Source organism: Centruroides vittatus, unplaced genomic scaffold (genome assembly GCF_030686945.1).
Source record: "Centruroides vittatus isolate TY-2023 unplaced genomic scaffold, ASM3068694v2 scaffold_3293, whole genome shotgun sequence".
Classification (NCBI taxonomy): domain Eukaryota; kingdom Metazoa; phylum Arthropoda; class Arachnida; order Scorpiones; family Buthidae; genus Centruroides; species Centruroides vittatus.
This window is the reverse complement of record NW_027122702.1, coordinates 259,545-285,878: the sequence shown is the minus strand read 5'-3', so window position 1 is coordinate 285,878 and position 26,334 is coordinate 259,545. Positions and strand designations below refer to the sequence as shown.

Sequence of the window (26,334 nt, the reverse complement as noted above, 5' to 3'; positions counted from 1 at the left end):
TAACGTGGGCCAGAATAAATTTTACGTTTTTTTTCCGTGGGCCGTAGTAGTTAATTGACGCCTTCTTATGACTTGTAATTTTTTTAGTCTGCAAATATGAAATAAATAAATAAAAAGTTAATTACTACATTTATTTCTCTTATCGTTTTCGAAAATTACAAAGAATTGGAAAAATAACTATTAATCAGTTATTTTTCCAATTTAATAATCTATTAAAGATCTCGCGGCCCAGATAGAAACTTTTCGCCAGCCGTAGGTGGCCCGCGGGCTGGGGGTTGCCCTCCATTGATCTAGTCTGCTCATGATTCACATAATCAGGCGAGGGTGGCCGAATATCTAGCAGGCGGCTAACAGCCCACAACCGCTCCGGGATATAAAGTCGGACTCTTTACGCGTGTGTCGCTTCTACCAGCTAAACCATGACGTTGGTGCTCTGTAAAGCGCATGCGCCAATGCCTATAATCTGGCTGCTTGGAAGTTGATAGGCAGGTGGCTAACAGCCCACAACCGCTCCGGGATATAAAGTAGGACTCTTTATGCGTGTGTCGCTTCTACCAGCTAAACCGGGTGAGGTTGGTGCTCTGTAAACCTCATGTGACAATGCCTATATAATCTGGCTGATTGGAAACTGACCCGGTTTCGACACTCCTTCCAACACCAAATCATTCGAATATACAATAGCAATCTTATCGTTTTTTTCACATGTAGTATAGAAATTTGTAAAAGATACATAATGCAGTTATAATAAAATATTAATTTTAATTAATGCAAAGTACGTTAAAATATGAAAATTTATATTTTATAAAATACAAGGGAAGGTCATTGAAAGGTGGAATCGGCGCTTCCATCGCTTCCAATGACGGCACGCCACTGTTAAATTCAGTGCCACAGCAAGCAGAATTGGAACCTGAATCAGAAAAGAAAAGTGACTCAGGGTCAACGACAGAAGAAGAGTAACAAGAACCAACATCTCCACACCAGTATGCATTAAGAAGTTCAGGTCCTGTCAAAGAATAGCCTTGAGTTCTCCTGCCATCCACTCATAAAAGTAGAATACCTAGATTTATTTCCCCTGCATCTAGCATTCATACTTAAAGTAGTGAAAGTAGCTAGGCAAGCTCTCCCTACAAATCTAGCCAATGATTCCAGAAAGTAATGAATTACTATCCATTATTCATTGTTTTATCAAAAAACCATATAATCGCACACACAATTTTCAGTCGGAATCAATCATGATTATCAAATGAAAAAAAAAAAAAAAAAAAAAGAGAGAGAGAGAGAGAGAGAGAGAAAATCAAAAACACCAATTAATGCATGAATTATCCTGTCAAAAGAAACCTCATCTACCCATCAGTGTTTTGCATGAAATTGCTATGCACTTCCTTTTGAGGAAATGCATAGCATTTTCCCATTTGCTCTTTATGGACCTAGCATGATTTTGGAGAAGTGAGGATAGTGTGAGAATCAAACAAGTTAAAGGGAAACAACTCAAGGATGATCTCATCAGAAGCTAATATATGTCAACTTTCTGATCCGAGAGTGTGTCAATTTATGCTTTTTCAGAGTCAATAGTGACACCTTTCCCATAACTTTTAGTCACAAGGTATTTGCTCCTTTGAATATGACAAGGAACAGCTGATTCCAGTCAGTCATCACCTGTTTTTTCAACTGTTCAGTTTAGTGTGCCTCTTTTGGATTAGTGCTCTTCTGTGCCCCAGATTCCTCATCATCCCTCTACTGGCTGATTCTCTCCCGAACTGCTAACTGAAGGACTACATTCTGAAGATCCTCAATGGGGATTCTAGTTCCAATTTGTAAGGTACCAAACATTTGTAATCTCTCTCTCTGCAAAACCATGAATATCTCGTGTAATGTGTTGCACCAACTTTCATGCCATCTAATAAATGCTTAAGTATAGTAAATTTTGTTGAGTGAATCAATTCCAACTGAATCTTGTCCTTTCTTACTCCATCCTCTTACTCCCAGTCTCACATAGAAGACAATGTATTGCCATTCAGACATGCTCAAAACAGGTATAACCTACTTGGTGCATGGGCCTCACGCAGCGACCCACTTACACTGCTCTAAAGATGTACATCAAATTACAAATAGTGAAATCATTATCAGCAGAGTAGCTTTCTCTAAAAATTTTAAATATGCATCTTATACTACATTTACTAAATATTAAACATTTGCTGAATTATACCAGATTACGGTTGATAGGTTGGAAAGCTTTTTACCTGTTTTAATTTTTTTTCATAAAAATTCTTAACAGAGTAAACTAGAATTACTTAATGAGCTATTATTTATTGTGACATTGTCACAATGCTGGCTTGCAATTTTTCATAACAATGCTCTCAATTTTAGTAGTGTCTTGTCCCTGTACATCATACTTTTCCTGTTAACTTTACAGTCATGCCAATCATCTATCTAACTCTGTTCAGGAATAATTTTTGAATCTAAGTAACATGACTTCTGATGCCAACCAAAGATTTGTATATAATTAATCTGGGCCTCCTTCCACTAAGCTTTCCATATCCAGTCTTGACTTCTATCTATCTCATTCTGTTATTGAGAGAGAGAGGGAGAGAGAAAGGAAGGAAGGACAGACACACACCAGTGGGAATTTATAGGTCTGAAATATTTGAAAATTGCAGCCCAACAATGATTCATATATATTAATTTTTAATATTTGAAATTAAAATGCTGTTAATCATACCATCGACAGTCAACACAAAATCTCACTGGTGCAAATGAATCAAACCGATTAGGTTGAGTAAAATCTCTGGCAAGAGTATTCGAAGTTTCCACAATATGTTGCATCCATTCTCGAGCTTTCCTTTTCGTCCAACACTTTACTAACAATTGCCTATTAAAAATAAAATGTCAATTAATTTAATTTCTTATAAAATTAAAAGTTATTTTTGAATTTTTATTTGTTTTCTAGTACCTGCTGAGATTTGTTATTAATAATCCATGATGAATTCCTGTTGCTGCAAGACCACATTCCACATTAAAATAACTATCCATTAATAAAACAGACTTAATTTTGCCATCTTTTGGCCTAATATAGGCAACAAAACTATCTTTAACAACAAGCCATCTAAAAAAAGAAAATTTATATTATTATTCAAAAAGATAAAATCATGCAATAAATATATTTATTTATTTATTATAGTATATATTAATTTTTAACATAGATAAATGTAAGCAAATATATATGAATAGATGAAAAATATATTTACTGTGTATATTAACAACTAATCTCTACTACAGTCAAATCTCAATACAAAATTGAAAGGACTTACACATTGACACTTTGTAATCATGAGGTTTGTATTAAGCAAACTTTACAAAAAATCAAGTGTCACATCATCAAATGGCAAAAGCCAAGTTTCCTCCCAGTTACTTCACTATATTTTATCTTGTTTAGATAAGTTTATTTACATATTTTTTAAACATATGTAACATTCCAAACACACTTTATCTTTGATAAAGTGGCTTAAAGGAAGAGTCAATGTTTGTTTATTGACATCTGTCAGAGCTGGTAGAACGACGACTAAAGCTACTGAACATAATAGGCTGACTTAGCCACCAAATTGAATCCAGGGGTTGGTTATTTTACAAATTTAAAAATAACTTATTTACTTGGATTGCTATGGAAATAATTTCTTTTTAATTTTAGAACTGCAAAATAGATACAGTTTTTAATATTGTAATTCAGTAGTTTCAATATTTCCATTATTAAAGCAATTAAAAATAAAAACTATTTCATAAAACTACAGATTTTTAATCAAAAAGTGTCCAATCCTGTTAACTTCTAATTTACGATGTATATGTCAGCTCTCTAGCTTTAGTGCAGCAAATAAGGTATGACTAAGAGAAAGTGTAATTTTTTTGAGTTAAAGTGAACATCATTGGTTGGTGTCTACCTATATTGCTAATAACATTGGCCAAAACTCTTATTACAACAATGTTAAAGTTGAAAAATGCACCTGGTCATGATATGGCTTGTGCATAGTCACTTCAGCTCATGTGACTTCAAGTAAACTGGAAGTAGTGTGCTTCATATTACATATTAACTGATATTTTTACTAAACAAACTTGTTAACATTGAAATGCCTATCCTCGTCCACAGTACAGAAAATCTACTTTGCATTAACACAAACTTCACATGGACTAATAATGTGATAATGGAGTTTGACTGTATTTTAACAACTTAGATTCAAACATGAAAATTTACATGTTTCTCTCAATCTTCAGAATTCACTGTTTAAAAAATGAATGGCCACATTTACGGTCTGCATCAGGTTAAGCAGCTTCTATATCAAATATCTATAGCAGGTTCAAAATCTGGAATAACACCATTTTTCATTAATGTAATTGTTTTTGGATTAGTACATAGTATATATTAATATAGTTTTAACAAATTAAATGAGTAATTACAAACAAAAATATTAAAATGCCTCTAATAAATAATATAAGCAAAAATATTAAAATTAAACTTATTTGGCAAAATGTAAATTTATATGATTGCATTTAATTCAAAAACAATTACATCAAGGAAAAACAGAGTTATTCCAAACTTCGAACCTGCTACAGACATTTGATATAGAATCTGCTAAACCCTCTACATCAGGGGTGGCCAACTTTTGTGCACATAAGATCTACTTTTTATCGTAAAAATGTGTCGCGATCGACTTGTTGTCGTAGGCATAGTCTAAGTGGCGAGGGGGGTGTGAAATACATACTATGTTTATACACTGTGCTTCAGTACGAGGTGCACTCCCGCGAGCTATGGGTAGATAAGGAAAATATATGTTCAAAACTATTTTTTATTTTTTAAATCACTTATTAAGTTTTCAAGATATAGGCTCATAAAGAAAATAAATTTCCAGACCCAACTTTTGATATTTGCAGTTACGAGTTCATTCCGTACAGGCGGCACCTAAAAACATCGATTTTTCGACACTTTCAAAATAGATTTTTATTAACTTAAAATATAATTTAATTTTTTTTAATCAATTACAATGTATAAATTGTGGTACTATTTGTTCGTAAACTTGAAAAAGTGGCTATAAAACTGCACAGTACGGCTGATAATTTGATTATAAGATTTTACTTTTGCAATTTTTTTTTGGACGAGGAAAATTTATCATGGAAGAATGATATAAGACTTTTGGACTTATTTTTTGCTAATCTATCAATAGCTCGGGGGAGTGCTCTTTGTACTGAAACACCCTGTATATCTACCTACGTAAAAAACAACGTAATTATTTAACGGGCCAAAATACTCACGTCCGGGGGAATTAAAACAACATGAGTAATTATTAACAATATTTATTAATTCAAATTAGCTACTCATAAAGACAGATTTAGAATTTATTTTATTACGTTACATTAATGGGAGGACTGAGTTTGCACGTCTCTTACCAAGGAAACATAATTAGGTGTATATCATGACAAAGATAATAACAATGATTCTTCAGTATGGGAATCAGTCCGGACAGAATGTTTAGTCTTCGTTAACTTTAAGTATGAAAATGCCAATTCACACAGGTATGTAGTTCCGAAACAGGAATAAATATATTTGCTACATTTGGTGATTCTGGGATATTTTTCTCAATTGACATATTTCCAAAAATCCAAAAATATAGAAGTCTGTTGGACGAAAACGCTCACTTATCAAGTAAATAGATAGGTAAGAAAAGCCATAATTTAATTTAAAACATAAAGAACAGCTACTTACATTTTAAACAAATGAAAAATTGAAACTCAACGTTGTCACCGTGGATAAACAATATTGATTAATAATAATAATATTGTTAATACTAAAGAAAAGAAGCTACCACATGACAGTATCAAATATTCAAGCTAAATGGCTGTGTTTTCTACGAGTCCAGTCATAACTGCATGCATATTGTTGCTTTTGCGCGTTACGTTCACGCGTTGCGTTCAGTTACAAAGTGTAACACATTAAGTCAAGACATCGCGAGCGATCGACCAAAATTGGCGTCGATCGCGATCGACTTGTTGGCCACCCCTGCTCTACATGATGTTTGACAGAATATAACTTTGCACTCAGCATGATATATATATATATATATATATATAAATGGAATATTATTATAGTCCAAATGGATAATAAAATTTAGAGACGAGAAAAAATTTTATTTTAATTAGTATTTATGTTTTAGTTTCAGTATAATAATCTATTCTCAAATTGCATTATTGTCATTAAATTATAATTATGAAATAAATTACATCCAATTAACCTTTTCCTCCAGAAACCACAACATTCTGTTATTGCTCGCCTTAATTTTAAACAAACAGCTTTAGTCAGATGACCTCCAGAACGTTTTAATACTAAACCTTCTTTCCCTTTTTGTCCTAAATCATTTATAAAAGACAAAGGTCCAATTTCTAAAAAGTTCATCTGAAAATATAAATAATAAATATGAATATTTTTATACTTTAATATACTAATAAATTCTTAACTTATATTTCCTTGTAGGAGTCAAATAATAGAGTTTTTTTTATTTTAGTATTTATGAGAATATTCTTCTCATTTCTAAAATCAAAGAAGCTCCACAATGAAAAATGAATTTATTGATATTAATTTAATACTAAACCACAATTTTGATTTTGAATATCTTAAAAATATGTTTTAGTCATCGTATACAAAAGCAGAATTATTTTACTCTCTTTTCTCGTTAACTGTAATAATAATAATATCAATATCAGGTCAGCTGACACCCCCAGGTCCATGTAGTAATTTTTCTTATCCCAGGTTCATGTAGGATACGAAAAATTACAAATCTCAAAAGATTCATACTTTTATTTAATTATATATTAACCATTATTATCTACAATGATTTGCCATCTCATCAGTAATTTTTTAACATCTGCATAAAAGTATTTCAATGTAGATGTGAAATAATCTGACAGTGCTTCACAAATTTCATTTTTATCTTTGAATTATCTTCCTTTCAATAAATGTAGATTTTGAAAAAGATAGTAATTAGTTGGACAATTTCAGGAAAGTATGTTGAACGCACCATGACTTCCCAGTTAAAATCATTAAGTTTCTATAGTGTTAGTTGGGAAGAATTTAGCCTCACATTATAATAATAGAATAGACTTGTCATCTATTGACAAATGTGAATGTTTTTTAAGCAATTCTGTATTAAAGAAGATTAGTTGTTAACACTTACACTAACAATAAACATTCACAATTATAGTTTCATTAGGAAGTAGCAATTCAAAATGAATTATGCCAGGTTTATTCCATCAAACAGATGACAATCCTTTTTTGAGTTGAGTACAACCCACTCTTTGCTATTGGTTCTGTTGCTATTCCTGATCTTTCCATTGCCTTTTTCTTAAAACATCATTATATAAGATACATTTTTCTGTTACTAAGCACTCAAAAAACAGCTCTAATGCATTACTTGACAGAAGATAAGTATATATACTCCCACATTATTACTAGTAGCTCATGCAATACTCACTTTCCAAGCATAGACATCTTGCTTATTTGCTGCAGTTAGTGATGAATAATACTTATGAAAATAATTTAAACATTCTGCAATTTCATCTATCATTAAATGTGATTTTGCTTTGACAAGTGTAGAAAGATTATTATTGTCAAATTTGATGGAATGTCTTTCATGATACAATTTTCATCAAATCTTTCAAACAACCTTTAAGCAATCTTATACTAAAAATATAAGATGATTATAAAGTATCTCTACATTTTTTGGAAAAGGGTAACAAAATCATTTGTTTGTAGGTCATAAACAGTATCTAGACCTTAAATGCTTTAAACTCAATTAACAGTTTTACAAGTGTCAACACACATAAATTAGTCCATTGATCTTTTTCATTGTTTATTATATTTATTACTCATCTGTACATAGTATTTTTCCTAATCCTTGTTAATTTTGGTTTGGATTGAGAAAATCAGATCTGTCTCTCTTATAGACCCTCAGGTAAAGTTAGATCAAAGGATTACCATATATTCAGGCATATAAGATGACTTTTTAACCCAGGAAAATCTTCTCAAAGGTCGGGGGTCGTCTTATACGCCGGGTGTCGTCTTGTAGGGCGAGTATATCCCAAACTCTATATTTTAACCATAAAAGTTGGGGTCGTCTTATATGCCCAGTCATCTTATATTCCGGAATATACAGTAGTTTGCATGGTATTACTGAACTTTAAAAATTTAATAAATGCATTTGATTGTCAAGAAATTTAACATTAATTTATTTCTCTTTTGTCAAACACAGTGCTAAGCTTTATAAACATTATGATTATATTTTCGTTTTTATACATCACATCAATAACACTAAAAATTTACTTACTGTCTCATAATGAGTTTTATACAATGGAATTCGAAGAAGATTTCTTAAATATTTTTCAAGTTGCTCCTATTCAAAATAAAAAAGGTAATTTATTTAAAAATATACACATAGCAACTTACAAAAAATTATTTATTTTTAATTACAAAAAATTCACAAAATTAAAAGCCCAATTTAAAAAATAAGAAAAAAAATCAATAGATATTTACTTTTAATAATATTTCAAATGTGTTTCAAAGATCTACTGCTTCTAAATCTTTATTTATAAAAAATCTTTTCCATTCAATTAATCCATCACATAATTTATGATATTTTTTCACCTATTGTCTAAATCTTTAAAGTTCAAATATATGAATAAACTACTAGTCTTTGAACATAACATTAAAAAAATAATATGAAAAGAATATAATGTAAACATATACGCTTTACTTTTGGATTAGTTTTTGTTGTATGAAATTTTAATTTCCACAAATTTAGAATTACAGTAGAGCATCGATTATCTGACCCCGATTAACCGACTTATCAGTTAACCGACCGCGTTCTAGTCGGCAAATTCAAATGTCCGCTAGTGATGTGGCGCTACAATATTTGGCTATGTCTTGGCTACTTTAATATCATTTTTGTTAAATTTTTGCATGTTTTAGCTGGCAGCACTGGCTCAACCATGAAAGGGAGGCTAGTATTTAAACCAGGCCTAATACACTATACTAATAATGTATTTTTTCATACTTTTTAGTTATCCGACCAACCCCAGTCCCCAATTAAGTCGAATAATCGATGCTCTACTGTATAATATAATCTGAAATTACAAAAACTCCAATACAAAAATATTTGTTCCAATTTAAATATGTTTAGCTGTGTCGTGTGTTATCTATTACTAATTTTCCATAATTACTTTTCAAATATGCAGAATCATGTAACTGAAGAGTTATTGCAGAAATTTAGAAAAAAAAATAGTGCCTGATACAGCTCAGCATAAACTTGAATGTGAAATTTTATATAAAATTTAAAACAACTGTTACAAAATTTAGTTAAATACATTATATATTTACAAAATTATTCTGTTAATATTTTGTAAATTAAAAAAAAAATAATAATTCTATTTTGTATATATTCTACTTTGTGCTCTATCTTTTATTTACATTAGAATGGTCTAAATGAGACTAAATGTTTCAAAATAAATAATTTTTGTTATCTATAAGCAAGTACTGTTGTTTCTTGATTCTTCACTTGAATAAAACTAAAACTAAAACCACAATCTTTGATTATAAAATTAAATAATTTAATTTATTAATCAAACGTTCTGGATTCAGTTATGTATATATATAGTATATTGTATAAAATATGTTCAATTCTCATTCATGTACATCTGTACTATCAAATTTGTTGATTATGCATTTTACATGTAACCAGACATTGCATTGCTATAAAGTGTTAAGTTTTTACCCACCTTATTAAATATTGTTACCTTAAATATGACTTCTTAACCTTTAAAATAAGAAATTAAACTAACTTTTGTACAATTTAATCAAACTTCAAGCAAACAAATAAAAATTTTTAACAAAATAGAATATTTTCTATAATAATAGTAACTGAATGTTAATGGTAACTATAGTTACCAAGAGAAACATTTATAATAAATTAATCAAGATAAAAGATTTGTAAATTTCTTATACCATAAAAATATTAATATTGATAATAATAAACTATTTATTTACAAATTCTCTAATAAATACACTTTATGTATTAGAGGTAGCCCTATTGGCTAGTGTCAACAGAGTATGTGATGTTAATTATAACAATTATATTCATTGACTTTTATGTGAAAATGATCAGAGTTTCCAATTAGCAATCACACCTTTCCAGTCTATTTCATTGTTTTAACAGAGCATAAGTTCTGATAGTTTAATGTTCGTTGTTTTTTTCTTAGTATTTTTCTTGTTTACTTCAATCCAACACAAGAAACATATTGATCAGGCTACATATTCTCTTTTTCATTTTACAATTATTATTAGTCAAATCAATTTTTTTTTTTTTATCATTATTCACGTCATCATTTTCTCACAATTAAGTACATTTTCTAGCAATAACAATGAGAAACATTAAATATATATTTTCTAGAAACTGGAGCAAAAATCTGTTTCTCATGGAATCATCCCAGTTTGAAACTGGACTGGATAACATATATATATATATATATATATATATATATATAAAATATATTATTTTAGTATACATACTAAGATATTTTTTCATGGGTCCTTCATTTGCATATGACACAGATAACCTCTACCTAAAATTATAATTGCCAATAATTAATTAAATTTATTTTAATGATTTGAACTAGTGGTGCCTAAACTATGGCCTCTTACCCAAATTTAGCCCATGAATACATTTGACACATCACTTATGGTAGAAATAGGCATATTTTTGATATACAGTATATGGAATAACTATACAAAATGTACCTACATATGATTTATATGCAATTTGGCCAACCAATCAAAAAGTTTGAGCACCATTGATGTAAAACATTAAGTGAAATTATTATTTACTTCTCTCCAAAAATAAACTATTACACAGATAAATTATATGTGATGTTTGATCATTTATTCACATTTAACTGGTTCTATTTTTCAATTGAACTTTGTTCCATTTGACAGGTTGCCTGAAGAAGACTATAGTAGAAGGACAAGAGTATTTGCAAGTTTTAAATTTATTTTCTTAATTTCTTATTAATATACTTTTGATATCGCTAGTACGTGTTTTACAAAGTTTATTATTCAAGTCAATGAGTCATTATTCATTTTCAAACATTGTTATAAGCATTTAAAAACTTTTGTTTTAAAATTAAAATTTAGATGCAATACATAACTAAAGTTTATTGAATTTTCAATTAAACTTTTATATTCGATACAATCACAAAAATTAGCTTATCTTTCATATAAAAAAAATAATTGCTTTTACATGATTCTATTTGAGTCATGTGAAAAGTTGCATTAATAAAAATGCATCTCAAAAACGATTCTGAATATTTATTCATTTTTATTTTTTAGAAGCATTTACTGGATTAATAAAAATAAAATAAACTAAACTACTAAACATACTGCTCTATGAGAAAGTTGATCTGGTTGAATTAAAGCTTCGGGTCGACGTGGAAACAATGGAAGTGTTTTCCTGTGCTTAAAACTCTTCCTTCTTTCTCTATATCTGAAATATATTTAATACTAATAATTAAAATGTTAAGTGAGCAAAAATAATTACTAAAATTTAATGTATTTGTATAAATTTGAAAATATTAAGATAAATTTTAACAGACCTGCGCGTAGGAATTGGAAGAGAAAGTGAAGCACGAAAAAGAAGTAACTGTTGATGCAGTCTTTGAAAATGCTTATAACGCTTTTTAATTATCCATTCAAAATTTCCGTGTTGTAAATGAATAACATATCTATAATAAATATTAACTATAGCATCATTATTGTAATCATAATACAAAATTAATTTTCATAATTTATATGTATAAACAAATTCATTTACAATCAAATATGTCAGGTTATAAAGGTTATATTTAGATATTTCAATTTTTCTAGAAATGAATGGGAAAAATGTTCTAGAATATTTGATGTGGTTTTATAAGTAGAGTAACTAGGGGTGTTTCATCACATATTTCATTGGAAATAGATGCATTAACAATGTCTGACAATATGAAACTTTCGAAAGAACACATTTATGTGTTGTTGCTCTATCACTTCAGAAGTGGCCACAATTCAATGAAGGTTCACAATCTTATCTGCAAGGCATTTGGCAAGGACAAAGTCAACAGGCAGACTGCTATAACTGGTAAAAGAAATTCAAGGATGGAGCTTTCTTGCTTCAAAATGAACCCCATCTAGGCAATGATTCTACCACAGATGACAATGTTCTCCTACAATTGGTAGACGATAATCCATGGTTGATCACCAGAGAATTAGCACAACTTCAGCCGACTGCAGAGAGACAGTTTACATTAAACACGGTTTAATAGCCAAACGGCATCTAGATATTGGCTGACTGAACTGCTGTTTAAAATGCATTGCAAAGATGACAATTGTCTATTTCTGAATGCTGTCTAAACAAACCTCAACAAAATGCTGGTTATTACTTTCTTCTCCATTACTCCCTTCTTTTAGTTGTTGTTCAGCCAATCAAATTATTCATTTGTGACATCAGAAAAAACTCCGATAAGGTTGCCAGCTATCTTCTGAAAGCTTCTGATAACAAAATCTTAAAGCAATCAGCAATCATAGTTTGGCAGTTAATGACAGGCCTTTTCCATTTTGATGTTTAATTTTGTTGCCAGTAGGAATTAAAATATGAACAAATCCAGATTTAGAAAATTTATACCAAATTTGGTATAAATTTCCAATCCAAGCAATTAATTAATGAATAATTTTGTCGATTCATCCCGTTTACACTTATCAAAGGAATGATATCCATTTTTATCTAAACTTTGCAACAAACAAAACAATGTAATGACTTCCATCGAATTAAAATGCCATCTAAACTTGCTGTCGAGTAAGTCTAGAAAGTAGGTAAAATTACCAGTTTCTAAATGCTATCTAAACTGTGTCAAGCAAGAAACGTCATCTCTTCAATGAAATTTTTCTGAACTGATTTTTCTGACGGTTTAGAGATTGTCTAGATTGTCTCAACAATCTAGACAATCTCTAAACCATCATCGGCATCTAAATGTTGTCTCTGCAATCAGCTCTTTGAGTGTTGTGTTAATATACAGTTCAATGACAATACCCATGTGAGAATGACACTTGAGAATTTCTTCAAAGAAAAACCCCAGTCTTTGTATGCTCACAAGATTAAAAGTTTGTAAAAAAGATGGTAAGATGTGATATTAATGGTGACTACAAGACTTAACTGTAATCATTGTCAATAAAGACTTTTTTTCAAAATGTCTAAATTTTACCTTTACAACCTATCAATAGCTAAAAAACATCAAGTTATACAACAAAGATAAATAATAAAATTTAACTTTTGAAAAAATATTTTCTGACTATGGATAAATGTATTAGTAAAGGTCACTATCTTTTCTAATAAATTCATCCATAATCTCATTAAGAGAGAACAAAGCATTCAATCTTTAAATCATTTATCTGATGATAATACAGGGTGTGTCTGACTCACTATTGAACCCAGCATTTCTTAAAAAATTTTGCCACTAATGAAGATATTGTAACAAAATGTAAGCAGGAGTATATTCACTATGTGAGAAATAAAATGTGTCTTTAATGTGGTGCATGCATATCTATTCAGCCTGACTTGCCTCTGCTGGTCTTGTTTTCTTTCTGTCATTTTGTTTAGAGTGTATATACAATACAATTGTTGGTCATGAGTGTTAACATATGCATGCATAAATAGTTGAAAAATGTATTAGTATACTTTGAGCAGTGAGTGTTTATTGTTTGCATTTATTGGAAAACAGAATTGATAAAGTCATATCAACAGCAATTCTTGGAGAAATTTGGAGGCAGAAGCCATTGAATAAGTCTAGCACTTGGGCCTTGTCAAAGAAACTTGAAACCAAGGTGACTTTATTAAACTAGCATGCAGGAGGTCATCAAAAATGTCAGAGGAAACAATCCAGAATGTGAAGGACAAACTATTGCCATCTTTCAAAAAAGTTACTGTGTCAACTTTCACAGGAATCGGGATGAAGCAATGCCACACATCACACATCAGCATGGTCAAAATTCAGCCATTTTTCAGCAATTACATCATTTCAAAGGGACTTTGGCCACTGCAATCTGATGCCTCCTGATTATTTTTTATGGAGATATCTGAATGGGAGAATTTACACAAATAAACCACTAACCATAATTGCCTTGAAAGCAAACATCAATGAAGCAATTCTAGTAGTGACAGTGATGTATCTGGCAAGAATATTTCAAAATACAGTGAATGATAATATTTTCCTGTATTAATATGAAAGTAAGAGTAGTAAATATAAACTTAACTCTAATTTAGTATTGATTATTTTTCTTTCAATATTTGAAAATCTCATATTGTGTACTTTACAATATACATTTGATAAAATCTGAAGTCAGAAATTTATTCTTGTCACAAATATGTTTGGACTTCCTTTTAAAACATAGTAACCAAATGTCTAATCTAATATCCTAATGTTAGATTAAATGACAAACATTCCTGACAAAATATAAATATTTTTGTATACTTAAATCTGTTTAGTTTTGCTGAATTCATACAGTTATCAGGTGGTTATCATGTGGTATTCAGGAATTCATGTTTTAATCAATTTAATATTAAACTTCATAATAATATTATTATTCATCATATGACATGAATACATCGGAAATATAATAAAATTAGTACAATAACAACAGTATGAAATATTTTTTGTGATGTTGTTTGTTAGTATACAAATTTAATTATAGTTTAGATTGTATAATGTGTTCTGGCAGCCAATCAGTTTCCTCACACTGTAATGCCAAAGATAACCGATAGTTATTTCTGCTTGTCTCCTTGTGTTGCATCCTGTGTAGCATTAAATGAGCTGGCTACTAAACTATCAATGTTTCTAATATAAAATTATAATTACTTAAATATAAAATTCTTTTAACTACATTAACTTTTTTTTAATAAATTTTAAATTCAAATTTTTAAAATTTTGATAGATACTCACAAATTAGGATTCATAATAGATGAGCCAGGAACTCTAAATGCATCTATAATTTTAAGTCGTATTGGCCGATTTGGAATAAGCATAGTCAATCTCAAATCCTCAAATCCAAGAGATGGAGCATGAATGTGAGCAAATGGAATATAGGGTGGGCCTGTGAATTTAAATAAGTATAAAATCATAAAATGTAATTAATTATTTTATATAATATATAATATATTAATTATTTAAGATAAATATTATAATTTCTTTGAAAACCTGGTTCAAATATATGATAATATTTTTGAACTAGATACTATTCCATCAACAACTTTAATGATGAATCCATCATTAGAGTTGTTGATGGAACAGAGTAAACAGATTCACTATTAACATTGATAGAATGCTTAAGTTAAAAAATAAATTGTTGCAATATTTTCCTTCCTTAAAATTTAATCTGAATCACTCTTTCAGACTGAAACAAGAACTAATGAGAAGAAAATTTAAAGAACTAAATAATAAGAATAAAAACTGTGAAAATACGTATGAGAAATTGAAATGGTATGGTCACATTGAAAGAATGAAAAAAAGCCTAGAAATGTGATGTCTTTGAATTCAAAAAACAGAGATACAGAGAAAAATGCAATGCTACAGTAACAGAAAACATGAACATAGAATGATACTATAGACAGAAAACAATTAAAAACATATTTGGTTAAGGAAACTCTCAGCATTCAAAAAACTAAAAAGAAGTTGCAAACTAAATAAATGATAAAAAGACAAGTCTCATTAAAAATAAATGAAATAAAAATTTACTCATATCTATCTATCTATTAGCTGATAAAATCAATTTATAGTTGGACTTTTGTTAGTTGTTTAGTAATTTTTGCAACAGTTTCTGATAATCTTTAATTTATATAAATAGTGAAGAGCTTAAATATGATGCAAGAGTTAGTAAAAATATCACATATTTACTAAATCTTTGAAAATGTGAAAATTGCAAGAAATTTTTATTGTAAAATCTTCCATTATTTTAATTAAGTATGTATAATTTTACTTTCATTATAATCATATTATAACATGAAATATATCAACTGATAATACATCTTTTAAAACTAAAAAGTATTCAAATTCTGATAGCTTTTGAATAACTTACTTTTACAACAAATATAAATCATTGTCTTTAATAAAGTATGGTAGAAACACAATTTAATGTTCATCAAGAAATCAATGAAAACATACATTAAAATTGCAGAATATGTAGAATCTAAACATTGTTAAAAAACATTCCAGAACATACAAATACACATGTATATGCATTCAAAATGGATAAAGTGAAGAAAAACACTTATTTTCAGTATAAATGCTTCTATGAAAGCCTTTATTTCGAACAATGTACAAATTACAACAATTGGCACCTCTAAACATGTTTTATACAAAGATAATAAACTGTTAATGCTACTTGAATATAATCAAAGATACTTGTTTGTTTCCTTTTGAGAATTTGATGTGTCTTCATCAAAGCAGTTTCTAAGTTTCTAATATAAAAAACACATTTCTGCCAATATTAAGCTGACCAATTGTACTCCTTTAGGGAGAACAGTCCTTCTTTTGTAAGCTCTGTCTTCCTTTTTGATATTTGAAGACTAATCTGTAAATCTCCATATTCGATCAATGCTGAGCCAATCCATTGCATGTGATGTGATGTGTTTGCATTTGACATGACGATTCATCAAAGCAGTGGCATAGCATAGTGGGGGAGGCAGGGGTGGCTCGCCCCGGGCGACACTTTTAGGGGATGGCAAAATTTCACAATAAATACACAATACACAATATACCTGTACAATACACAATAATGATGATTGTTCTTTGCCAAAAAGTTCTTTAGAATTACTGTATATTTTAGTCTTTTGAATTGAGATACCTAAATAAGGGGGTGGCAAAATTTTCCTCTGCCCCAGGCGGCTGACACCCAGGCTACACCACTGCATCAAGGCTCAGTACAGTGCGGTGAGATGCAATTATGAGACACATGGGAGACCTTAAGAGAGCACGCTGCATGCAAGTGGCTTTGTTTACTTCTTACCAAAACACAACATGACACGACAGATATGCAGTAGAGATTATTATAGTGTATTATTGTTGCAATGAAGAAAATGTTTCTTTTATTTACAATATTTTTTCCTTCAATTTATTTGTCCTCCTTTTCATTGTAAAAAAGTTGGTTACCTTACTAATATCATCCAAACATGAAATATAGTACATTTCTTTATTTACAAGAATTAGTATTTGAGGTGAAAATTCATCTAGGGATCAATTTTTCAATGCATTAAATCCCAAAAATTTGCAAAGTCAAAGATACTAAATTATTTGAATACCGAAGATGTTAACATTGTAGTTTATGAAAAAATATGTTAAATCAGAGAACATTAAATTGAGTTTCTACTATACAAATAATGAAATACTAGAATTTATGGGTCATTTTTATGGTATAATTTAATTCAATTTTGTACTACATATAAGTAATACTGCCATCCTTACAATAAATTTAATGATTAGAATTAATAATGTAAAAAATGTTTGTAAGAAAAAGCTAACCTGGAAAGGAACTTGAAATCATTACTACTAGAAGCTAAGCAGGTTAACAGTTATGTCATTCAGACTGATCCAATCTTTGCCTCCAGAAATATATATATTCACACACATGCACTCCTCAAACGTGAAATTACAGCATCACAAAGGAATGCATGTAGCCACATGAAAATTGTAGCACCAGTAGAGATGACAGAGATATGCAAATGATTCAATTTGTGTACACATTGGATAATGTGATACTATGTTTTAGGCTATAAAGAACAGCAGCTGACTCAGACTGTAAATGCTATCAGTGACAGTTCACAGCAGCCAAACTTTCAAAGAAGCATAGAAAATGCATTGGAGATCCTTGCAGGATCTCTCTCCCATCAAACATCTACAGGACTTCGACCAATGTGAGATCCACCAGGGACCACTGTCACATGCCGTAGATGACATGCATACTGCAGTGGATGCAGCTTGGCAAGGATACCTCAGGCCACCATTAATCACCTTATTAATAGTATGCCTCACTGTATGCCAAGGAGTGGCAGGACAAATGGGATTCTAGAGTCACTGGTAGGATCACCTACGAATTCCTTCCAAAGGTCACCTCTTATACTAATGGGTATCTGTCACCCTCCTTCCACTTAACCCAGTTGCTAACAGTTGCACTTTTTAAGTAGGCCCTGAAGTTTCCGTGCCCAGTTGCTAACTGGGCACGGAAACTTCAGGGCCTACTTAAAAAAGTTCCTGAGGGTAGATGACAACAAGTCACCTACCCTCAGGAATTGATTACCCGAGAAAGTTCACCATACAATGTGCACACCTACACACTGTCCTGAGAATGATGAAACCTCCTTACATCTGCTTTTCCACTGCCAGAAATACAAGGAACAATGCCTACAACTAGTATAACATTCTCAAAAACAACCTTCCTTGGCTCTGCCAACCTTCCATCCTGCTAGAAAACAACAGGTACTACAAATACTTACTGGACTTCATTAAACATCTGGACAATTTCAAGTATCATTAGACTAAGCAGAACCATACAAACTGAGATTTTCCTGCCAGTTCTGCATTTCCTGTGTGCTGCAACATTATCCTACGTACCATCACACTAGTGATGTGTTTCCAACTTTGTACTTTTTACTGCGCCTCATATATACAAAGATTTTATTATATTGTTGTTTCTCCTGCATGGGAATTTCTGTAATTATTATATTCTCTTTAAAAATTGGTTCTGGCATGGCACTTATGAGACCCACTTCTTTCTGCTTCCTTTCCCCCCTCTTACTTCACCCTTCTACTCTTATCTCTATCCCCAGGGCCGGATTATCGAATAGACAAATTAGACAAATGTCTAGGGCCCGTAATTCAGATGGGCCCGGCTTCAGTGCAGAAGATTTCTCTGTTTTAAAAAGAGTTAAAAATTATTTAAGAAATTCGATAGGACAGAAAAGGCTGTATTTAACAATGCTTACTAAGCTCCGCTCGACCAGCCATTACCTAAAAAAAAAGGTCAACAGCTACCCGTGCATCAGAAGTAATGTACGCCACGAGATCTCACACCATCTAGAAATCTTGCTAGGGCCACCTCTTGTGGTAGTACTGATGTATGGTTATGATTTACTTTCTAAATCTAAACTTATACGTTGCGACATCGCATATTCGATATAGCATTCAAGTTGCTCGAGTGCGAAGATATTACAATTCAATAGTGTTTTATAAAAGAGTTAAAAAGGGTGACACCACAGTGTGACTTGGGGTGACACCACGATATCTGCACCAGGTGTCACCCATGTTAGCTACGCTAATGTCACATTATATAAGGTTTGTTTAGAAGCAACTTATTTAAATGGGGCCCCAATTTAAATTTTGTCTAGGGCCCGCTAGAGGCTTAATCCAGCACTGCCTATCTCCATCTTTCTACTTTTCATTCCTTTCTTTACTAAGGCTATGCCTAACAATGCAGCCTTTATCTTTACCACCTATAACCTATGCCTTGCTGTATAGCAGGCTATATAGTTGCCCTTGGGGACCACATTCATTACTGAATAAACAGGTGTCTGTTGCATATCTTTGTTTGTTCTTTCAATCATTTGCATATCTCTGTCACCTCTACCACTCTTGCAATGTGCATGTGGCTATGCACATTCCTTCATGGTGTTCCGATTTAACTTTTGAGGTGTGTATGTATATACATATATATAATTAATTTTTAATTGCTTAATTGTATTATGATCCCAAATTATATATTTATCTAAAGATAAAAACTGGACTAGAGATCCAGATAGTGTATGTAATACTGAATCTTTCCAGTTTGCAGAATTTCTGGATCTGAATCCTTCTCTAGCTTGATTTTTTCTTCTAGACATTTCCAAATTATTTATTAAATTTATTACAGGATAATAGCATTGTGTATTTTTAGCACAAAATTACTAAGTAATTTAACTAAATTATAAATTAAAATTTAGACCACAAATTCTAGCTAGTTGATTTGGCCATCCATTCTGTGCTATTATCTGTATTTCTTACATACATTATCATATTTTTTACATACCATGTTGAATTAAATACAGATGCTGACCGAATGTGCTAGTAGATCTGAATTCAAAAATATCACTAGATGAGATGAGTTGACCTGTATGGTTATAATTATGATTATAAATTATATATACAGTGGTGCCTCATATAACGTACTTAATCCGTTCCAGGTGCACGTCCGTTAAGTGAAACGTCCATTATACGAAACGCATTTTTCCATAGAAATACATGTTAAAACATGTAATTCGTTCCGCAGCATAAAATAACCGTACTGTATCATTAAAAAAAATGAACATGGGGTGCGTTCTTTTATTTCTCCCCATAACTCTGCACAAGCGACATCCGTTTAAAAATTCCTGCGGAACACGTTTCTAAATTCCGGTGGGAGTGCGCGCCGTCGAACGGCAAAAACGGCCGCTTGTAGCAGTAGTTTATGATGGAAAGCAACATGGCGTCCTCCATGAATCAGATAGTTTCGTTTCCGGGTCCATTATGTGGTTTTATGAATGAGAATTTAGAAATTGCGAAAGCACGAGTTAGCGCACGTGGTGATGTAAGTGTCTTTACGAATTTTTTTCGAGGCTATTTTTGAATGCCCTTTGCACAAATAATCCATTTTATGGTTAAATTTTACAATTGGGACCCTTCTTTTGCCTTTTAAAGCTCATATTTTAGAATTATAGATTCCTCGATCACGATACTATCGATAGTGCGGGCGCCGCCATCTTTCTTTCTTTCACCGTCATTCCTAAATGCCTACACACAGCAGCACACTCCCGTAGTAGCAAAGACGCACCGTAGTAGCGGAGTAGCGACCACTATTAAAGAACGCACCCATTGAGCAGTCACCAATTATGCTGGAAAGTCCGTTGTTTGCAGCCAGTCCGTTGCTCGAATCACGTAACGGCCAAACAGAAAGTCCGTTGTTCGCAGCGTCCGTTATTCGAGGCGTACGTTATACGAGGCACCACTGTACATACATATATACATGTCTGGAAGCAGAGATTGGAGCAGAGGTCCAAATAGCGTAATTGGTAACATACATGCCCTATTTACATTCAAGTCCCATTCTGGATTGATATTTTCTTCCAGACATTTCTAAATGAATGAATGAATGAATTAATTGTATTCAAAAATTGTTTATGAGATGGCAGATTGCCTATCATTATTACAAAAGTTTTCAGTAATTTAATTACATTATGGTTTAAAAAGTGCCCATAAATTTTAACTGTTTAATTTATTTATTTTTGTATTTTTTAAAAATAAGTTATAGGAAAAAACTCAATAAAATTCTTGCATTACTTTATTGAAACTAACTACTTCTAGCCTATCTTCAAGTTCTGTATCACTTAAATAGGCTGTAATGTTCATTACATTTAAAGTTTAGAATATATGTTTATATGCACAATGCCTTTTTAAATACAATAAATAATTTAAAAATACAACAATAAAATAAATCAAATGAATAAATTAAAATAATACAATAAGTAACTTAAAATAATGTAGAAAAATTATTTAAAATAATTGTTTAGTATTTGTTATTTAGTAGTGAAAATGTTAATTTGTGAACATAGTAAATGTTAGAAATAAATACATCCACTGAGGAACCTTAATTACTTCCAGTATGCATTTAATGAGTTTTATTTGTAATAAGTGTATACTGGAAGTAATTAAGGTTCCTCAGTGAATGTGTTTGTTTTTATTACAGTTTATTCCAGTCTTCCACAAAATTTGAACTTTAATGAAGAATGTTTCTAGTTGGAATTCTTTATATATTTAAAAAACCGAACATAAAAAAATGAAAATATTAAATAAATTAAAAATCAAATGCACAATAAATGTACATATAACATATAATAAAAATAAATATAATGTCCTGAAAAGGTTATTCTTGTCTTTATAGCCTCCATGCATTCAGTAATGTTCTGCAATGCTAATACAGCAGTTCTTATAAGCCTATTTATATTTTTCTGTCATTTCTATGGTTTAATTTAGATAGTTCAGGCTCTTTTATTGGTTTGATCTCATTGTTAAGTTATAAGGCATATGCTGATTTTATGTTGTAGTATCTTAATCCTACGTTGACTATTTCATCTATTGATCTAAGTGTTTAACTAATATATTTGATGCATGCACAGAAATTTGTCTTCCACCAAGATCTCATATACTGTATTACTGATATATTGTTAAAGTTAAGTTGGTCTTTGCCATTCCTTATTACTGCTTATATTGTACAATGGGATTTCAACAATAGACTAAATTACAGACTAATACTTTATAATTTATTACTTAATAAACTAATAATTTATCATTTACTGTGCGTTTGATTTTAATTCATTTTATATTTTTATTTTTTCATGTTTGGTTTTCTTTTAAATAATTTTTCTGCATGTTATAAGTTACTTATTTTATTATTTTTTAATTTATGTATCTGATTTATTTTATTACTGTATTTTTAAATCACTTATTGTATTTAAAATTTTAAATTACATTCTTTATATATACAAATATAAACATCTAAAAGCCTGGTTTTCAAATTAAAGCCAAACAACTGCCAGATTACATCGAGCTATATTAATCCTACTAACTACATCATCACGAAATGGCACCTAATGCGTACCTCTAGGCCAAATTACTTGAAATTCAATTAGTAGTTAGTAGCATTAATATTTAACCCAATGTAATCTGGAAATCATTTGACTATATTCTTCTTATATACAATGGAATGCCTTTTCAAACATTTATTCTAAATTTTTAATGTAACAAACAAACCATTCTATTCGTATATCAGAGAATCTGAAGATGATCTATGTTAGATTAAAAGTATTTATTAATATTAAAATTTTATGATAGTAATAAGATGCATAGTATTTATACGTTTGAAATTTAACTAGTTGGTTCCTAACATACAAACATTAATTTCTCAATTAATGTATTAACTGTGGTATGATAAAAGCTATAACTTTCAAAAGATATATTTAATAATTATTAAATTTATCTTTTAAAGATTAATTATGCATTTATATAAAAACTAAGACCAAATTTTTAATAACCAATATACAAATGCTGGATTTTTCAGACTATGTTTGTTTTATCAAGTTAAGGCACTGAGTTAAGGCAATGCAACCAACACTTGGGCGATCTGCCTAGGGGGATGCCTTCAGTGAGGCCTTTTTAAGAGTAACTAGCCTATTTAAGCATTACAAACATGGTATAAACCCAGAAAACTCCACGTTGCCAGTCCATCCTGGGGAGGTGTGAACCCACAACTGAACTCCCAGTGTTCAGGGAATGGAACTGCTTGGCCACTGGTGGGCCTTTTACAGACCATGACTCTTAAACTAAGTTTCATTAATTAAAGTTTAACTGTAAAAAAAAATTTAGTGTTCAATTAATCAATTAAAAACAATTTAAAATAGTCAAATTCATTATTTATTAATCATTAATTATATTTAACAAATATTGTATTTAAATAAATTTAACATTTTTAAAACCAAAACACAAAAATTAGTAATTAAATAATTTTAATTAAAATCAATAATAATCAAATGAATTTTAAAAATTATTTTATTATTGAATATAACAATGTAAATTAAGAAATACAATAATTTAAAATGTAATTTAAAAAAATAATAACGTTATTAAAAAAATAAATGATTCGTTTTTTGCTTTTTTTCCTTCACTACTAGGTGCATTAATAGACGCAAGGCATTTTTACTCTATCTTAATTCTGGAACCTCTAAAGTAAAAATGTCTTGTGTCTATTAATGGATCTAGTAGTGAAGGAAAAAAAGCAATAAAAGGAAGACACGGTCTCAGAGTACATAAATGATTAGTTTCTTAGCAATTAATTATTAACAATAACAAAATATTAAACAATTTACAATTTTCTCACCTTCTCTACTTTCATTATGATCAATTTCATCCTCTGAATCAGGAGGCTTTAAATCTTCATAATCATCATAATCGGAGCTAGACAGGGAAGTCAAACGGCCTTCACTTGAATTCATTGGAAACTAATGAAAAGTAGAGATATAAATTTATACAGAATTATCATAAAAATAGAAAATTTCTAGTTTAAAATGACTACATCAAGGCAGAACATAAGCTTTTCCATTTCCCGAATACAACCATCTGTTACAAAAATCATAAAATATATGACCCTAATTTAAAAAACATTTATAAATTTGTCTATACATTATTACTAAACTGTTAAAACATATTATAAGCAACATTCTATGTATTAATTAACAAATTTCTTAATTTAGAATAAAAATTAAGGATAATATTTAATTCATTAGATTTTTAAAATCTATTATATATTATTACATTTTTACATATAAAATTATTATATAATTATCTAAGAAATTTTATTTATTTCATTTTTGTTAACAGGAATATAAAATTTTAAGCATTTGAATTATAACTTAATCTCAATTGGATAGAAAATAAAGCCATATAATTTGAACTTTTAATAATATACAGAGTAATTTTCTGATTAAGTTTTAGTTCATATTAAATATAGATCAACTAAATACATATAAAAATAAATATTTTAAAATTCCTTCCTTTCTTAAGTGTCTTCTCCTTTCAAAACATTGGCAATCACAAATATTCATAAGTTTCTATTTTGAGCTTCCCTACTGCTATCAAGACTGGCTTTTCTAATCTTTGTTTACAGTCCAACTAATTTTCTACCTTCTCTTCCCCTCCAACAGTGTCTATGTAAATAATAGTTTTAATTTTAAAAAAAAAAACTTATATACATGTATATTAAAGCCCAAATCATGCACATTAAACAACTTCTTGCATCTGAAAAAACTATTTAATGTGTCCTACATATTGTAACACATCATATATATCTGTCACCGTGAAAAACTGAAATTAGAGAATGTCGATATTCTCCGGTGAATGTCGACACATACAAAATACATCAGCAAAAGACTGAATATTTTGTTATATTATTATACATTCGAACAATTGCTGGTGTATGATGACAAGCACAGATAAGCTTTGGTGGAGGTCGAAATGAAAAGAGAGATCTATTTGTTATACTCTCGAACACAACTGTTTGTCAGTCTTATGCAAGGTTTGTTGGTGGATGCAATGTTAGGTTACGTTAGGTAAGATTTCTCCCTGAGAGAAGCAGCGGCAACTAATTCGAGAAGTCGAAGGGAAGGCTATACATGCTGTAATTGCAAAAAGAAGTGTTCCACGACTAAATGCAGTTGTAAAAGCAAAGGAGTCTTGTGCAATTCAAAGTGTCATAACCAGGGCCGGATTATCGAATAGGCAAAGTAGACAAATGTCTAGGGCCCGTAATTCGGAGAGGCCCGGCTTCAGTGCAGAAGATTTCTGTGTTTCAAAACGAGTTAAAAATTATTTAAGAAATTCGATAGGACAGAAAAGGCTGTATTTAACAATGGTTAGTAAGTTGTGGTCGACGCCATACGCCATTGCAAAAAAATAAAAAAAGGTCAACAGCCACCCGTGCGTCAGAAGTAATGTATGCCACGAGATCTCTCGCACCATCTAGAAATCTTCCTAGGGCCGCCTCTCGTGGTAGTACTGATGTATGGTTATGATTTACTTTCTAAATCTAAACTTATACGTTGCGACATCGCATATTCAATATAGCATTCAAGTTGCTTGAGTGCGAAGATATTACAATTCAATAGTGTTTTATAAAAGAGTTAAAAAGGATGACATCACGATATCCGCACCAGGTGTCACCCATGCTACCTACGCTAATGTCACATTATATAAGATTTGTTTAGAAGCAACTTATTTAAATGGGGCCCCAATTTAAATTTTGTCTAGGGCCCGCTAGAGGCTTAATCCGGCGCTGGTCATAACAGTTTAAGTTGTTGCAATAAATAAGATTGTACGACATTAATCACATAATTTATGTATAAATCTATTATTAGTATTATTTTTCTTTTCTGATTAAGAATATAGGTTCGTCTTAGAGTTCAATAGTTTATTTCCATGTGCTGTTACTTAAGCTTTCTCCTATTTTGACATAGGCTATATCATATATTAAAAAGTAGCATTTTTCACTTAATGTAAGAAATATATTTTTATTCAACATTCACCATCAGTGCATGCTGACTGTCGACATTTGACGGTGTAAGTGAGAAATAATGATATTTAGCAAATATTTCGTACATACACGAAACAACT

The 26,334-nt window shown here is 30.5% G+C and overlaps 1 protein-coding gene across 2 annotated transcripts in view; it reads right to left on the bottom strand.

Annotated features, from left to right (window-relative positions):
• Positions 1 to 26,334, bottom strand: part of Pld (Phospholipase D) — a 49,824-nt gene that overhangs the window by 17,324 nt on the left and 6,166 nt on the right. For both annotated transcript variants that reach the window (XM_067286191.1, XM_067286192.1), the window contains exons 2-9: positions 24,047 to 24,167; positions 15,055 to 15,205; positions 11,680 to 11,808; positions 11,468 to 11,570; positions 8,364 to 8,429; positions 6,276 to 6,436; positions 2,951 to 3,103; positions 2,720 to 2,869 (exon numbers count right to left, since the gene is read on the bottom strand). In XM_067286191.1, the coding sequence (XP_067142292.1) occupies positions 2,720 to 2,869; positions 2,951 to 3,103; positions 6,276 to 6,436; positions 8,364 to 8,429; positions 11,468 to 11,570; positions 11,680 to 11,808; positions 15,055 to 15,205; positions 24,047 to 24,161 (1,028 nt within the window). In that variant the 5' untranslated portion in view covers positions 24,162 to 24,167. The remainder of the gene's footprint in view (positions 1 to 2,719; positions 2,870 to 2,950; positions 3,104 to 6,275; positions 6,437 to 8,363; positions 8,430 to 11,467; positions 11,571 to 11,679; positions 11,809 to 15,054; positions 15,206 to 24,046; positions 24,168 to 26,334) is intronic.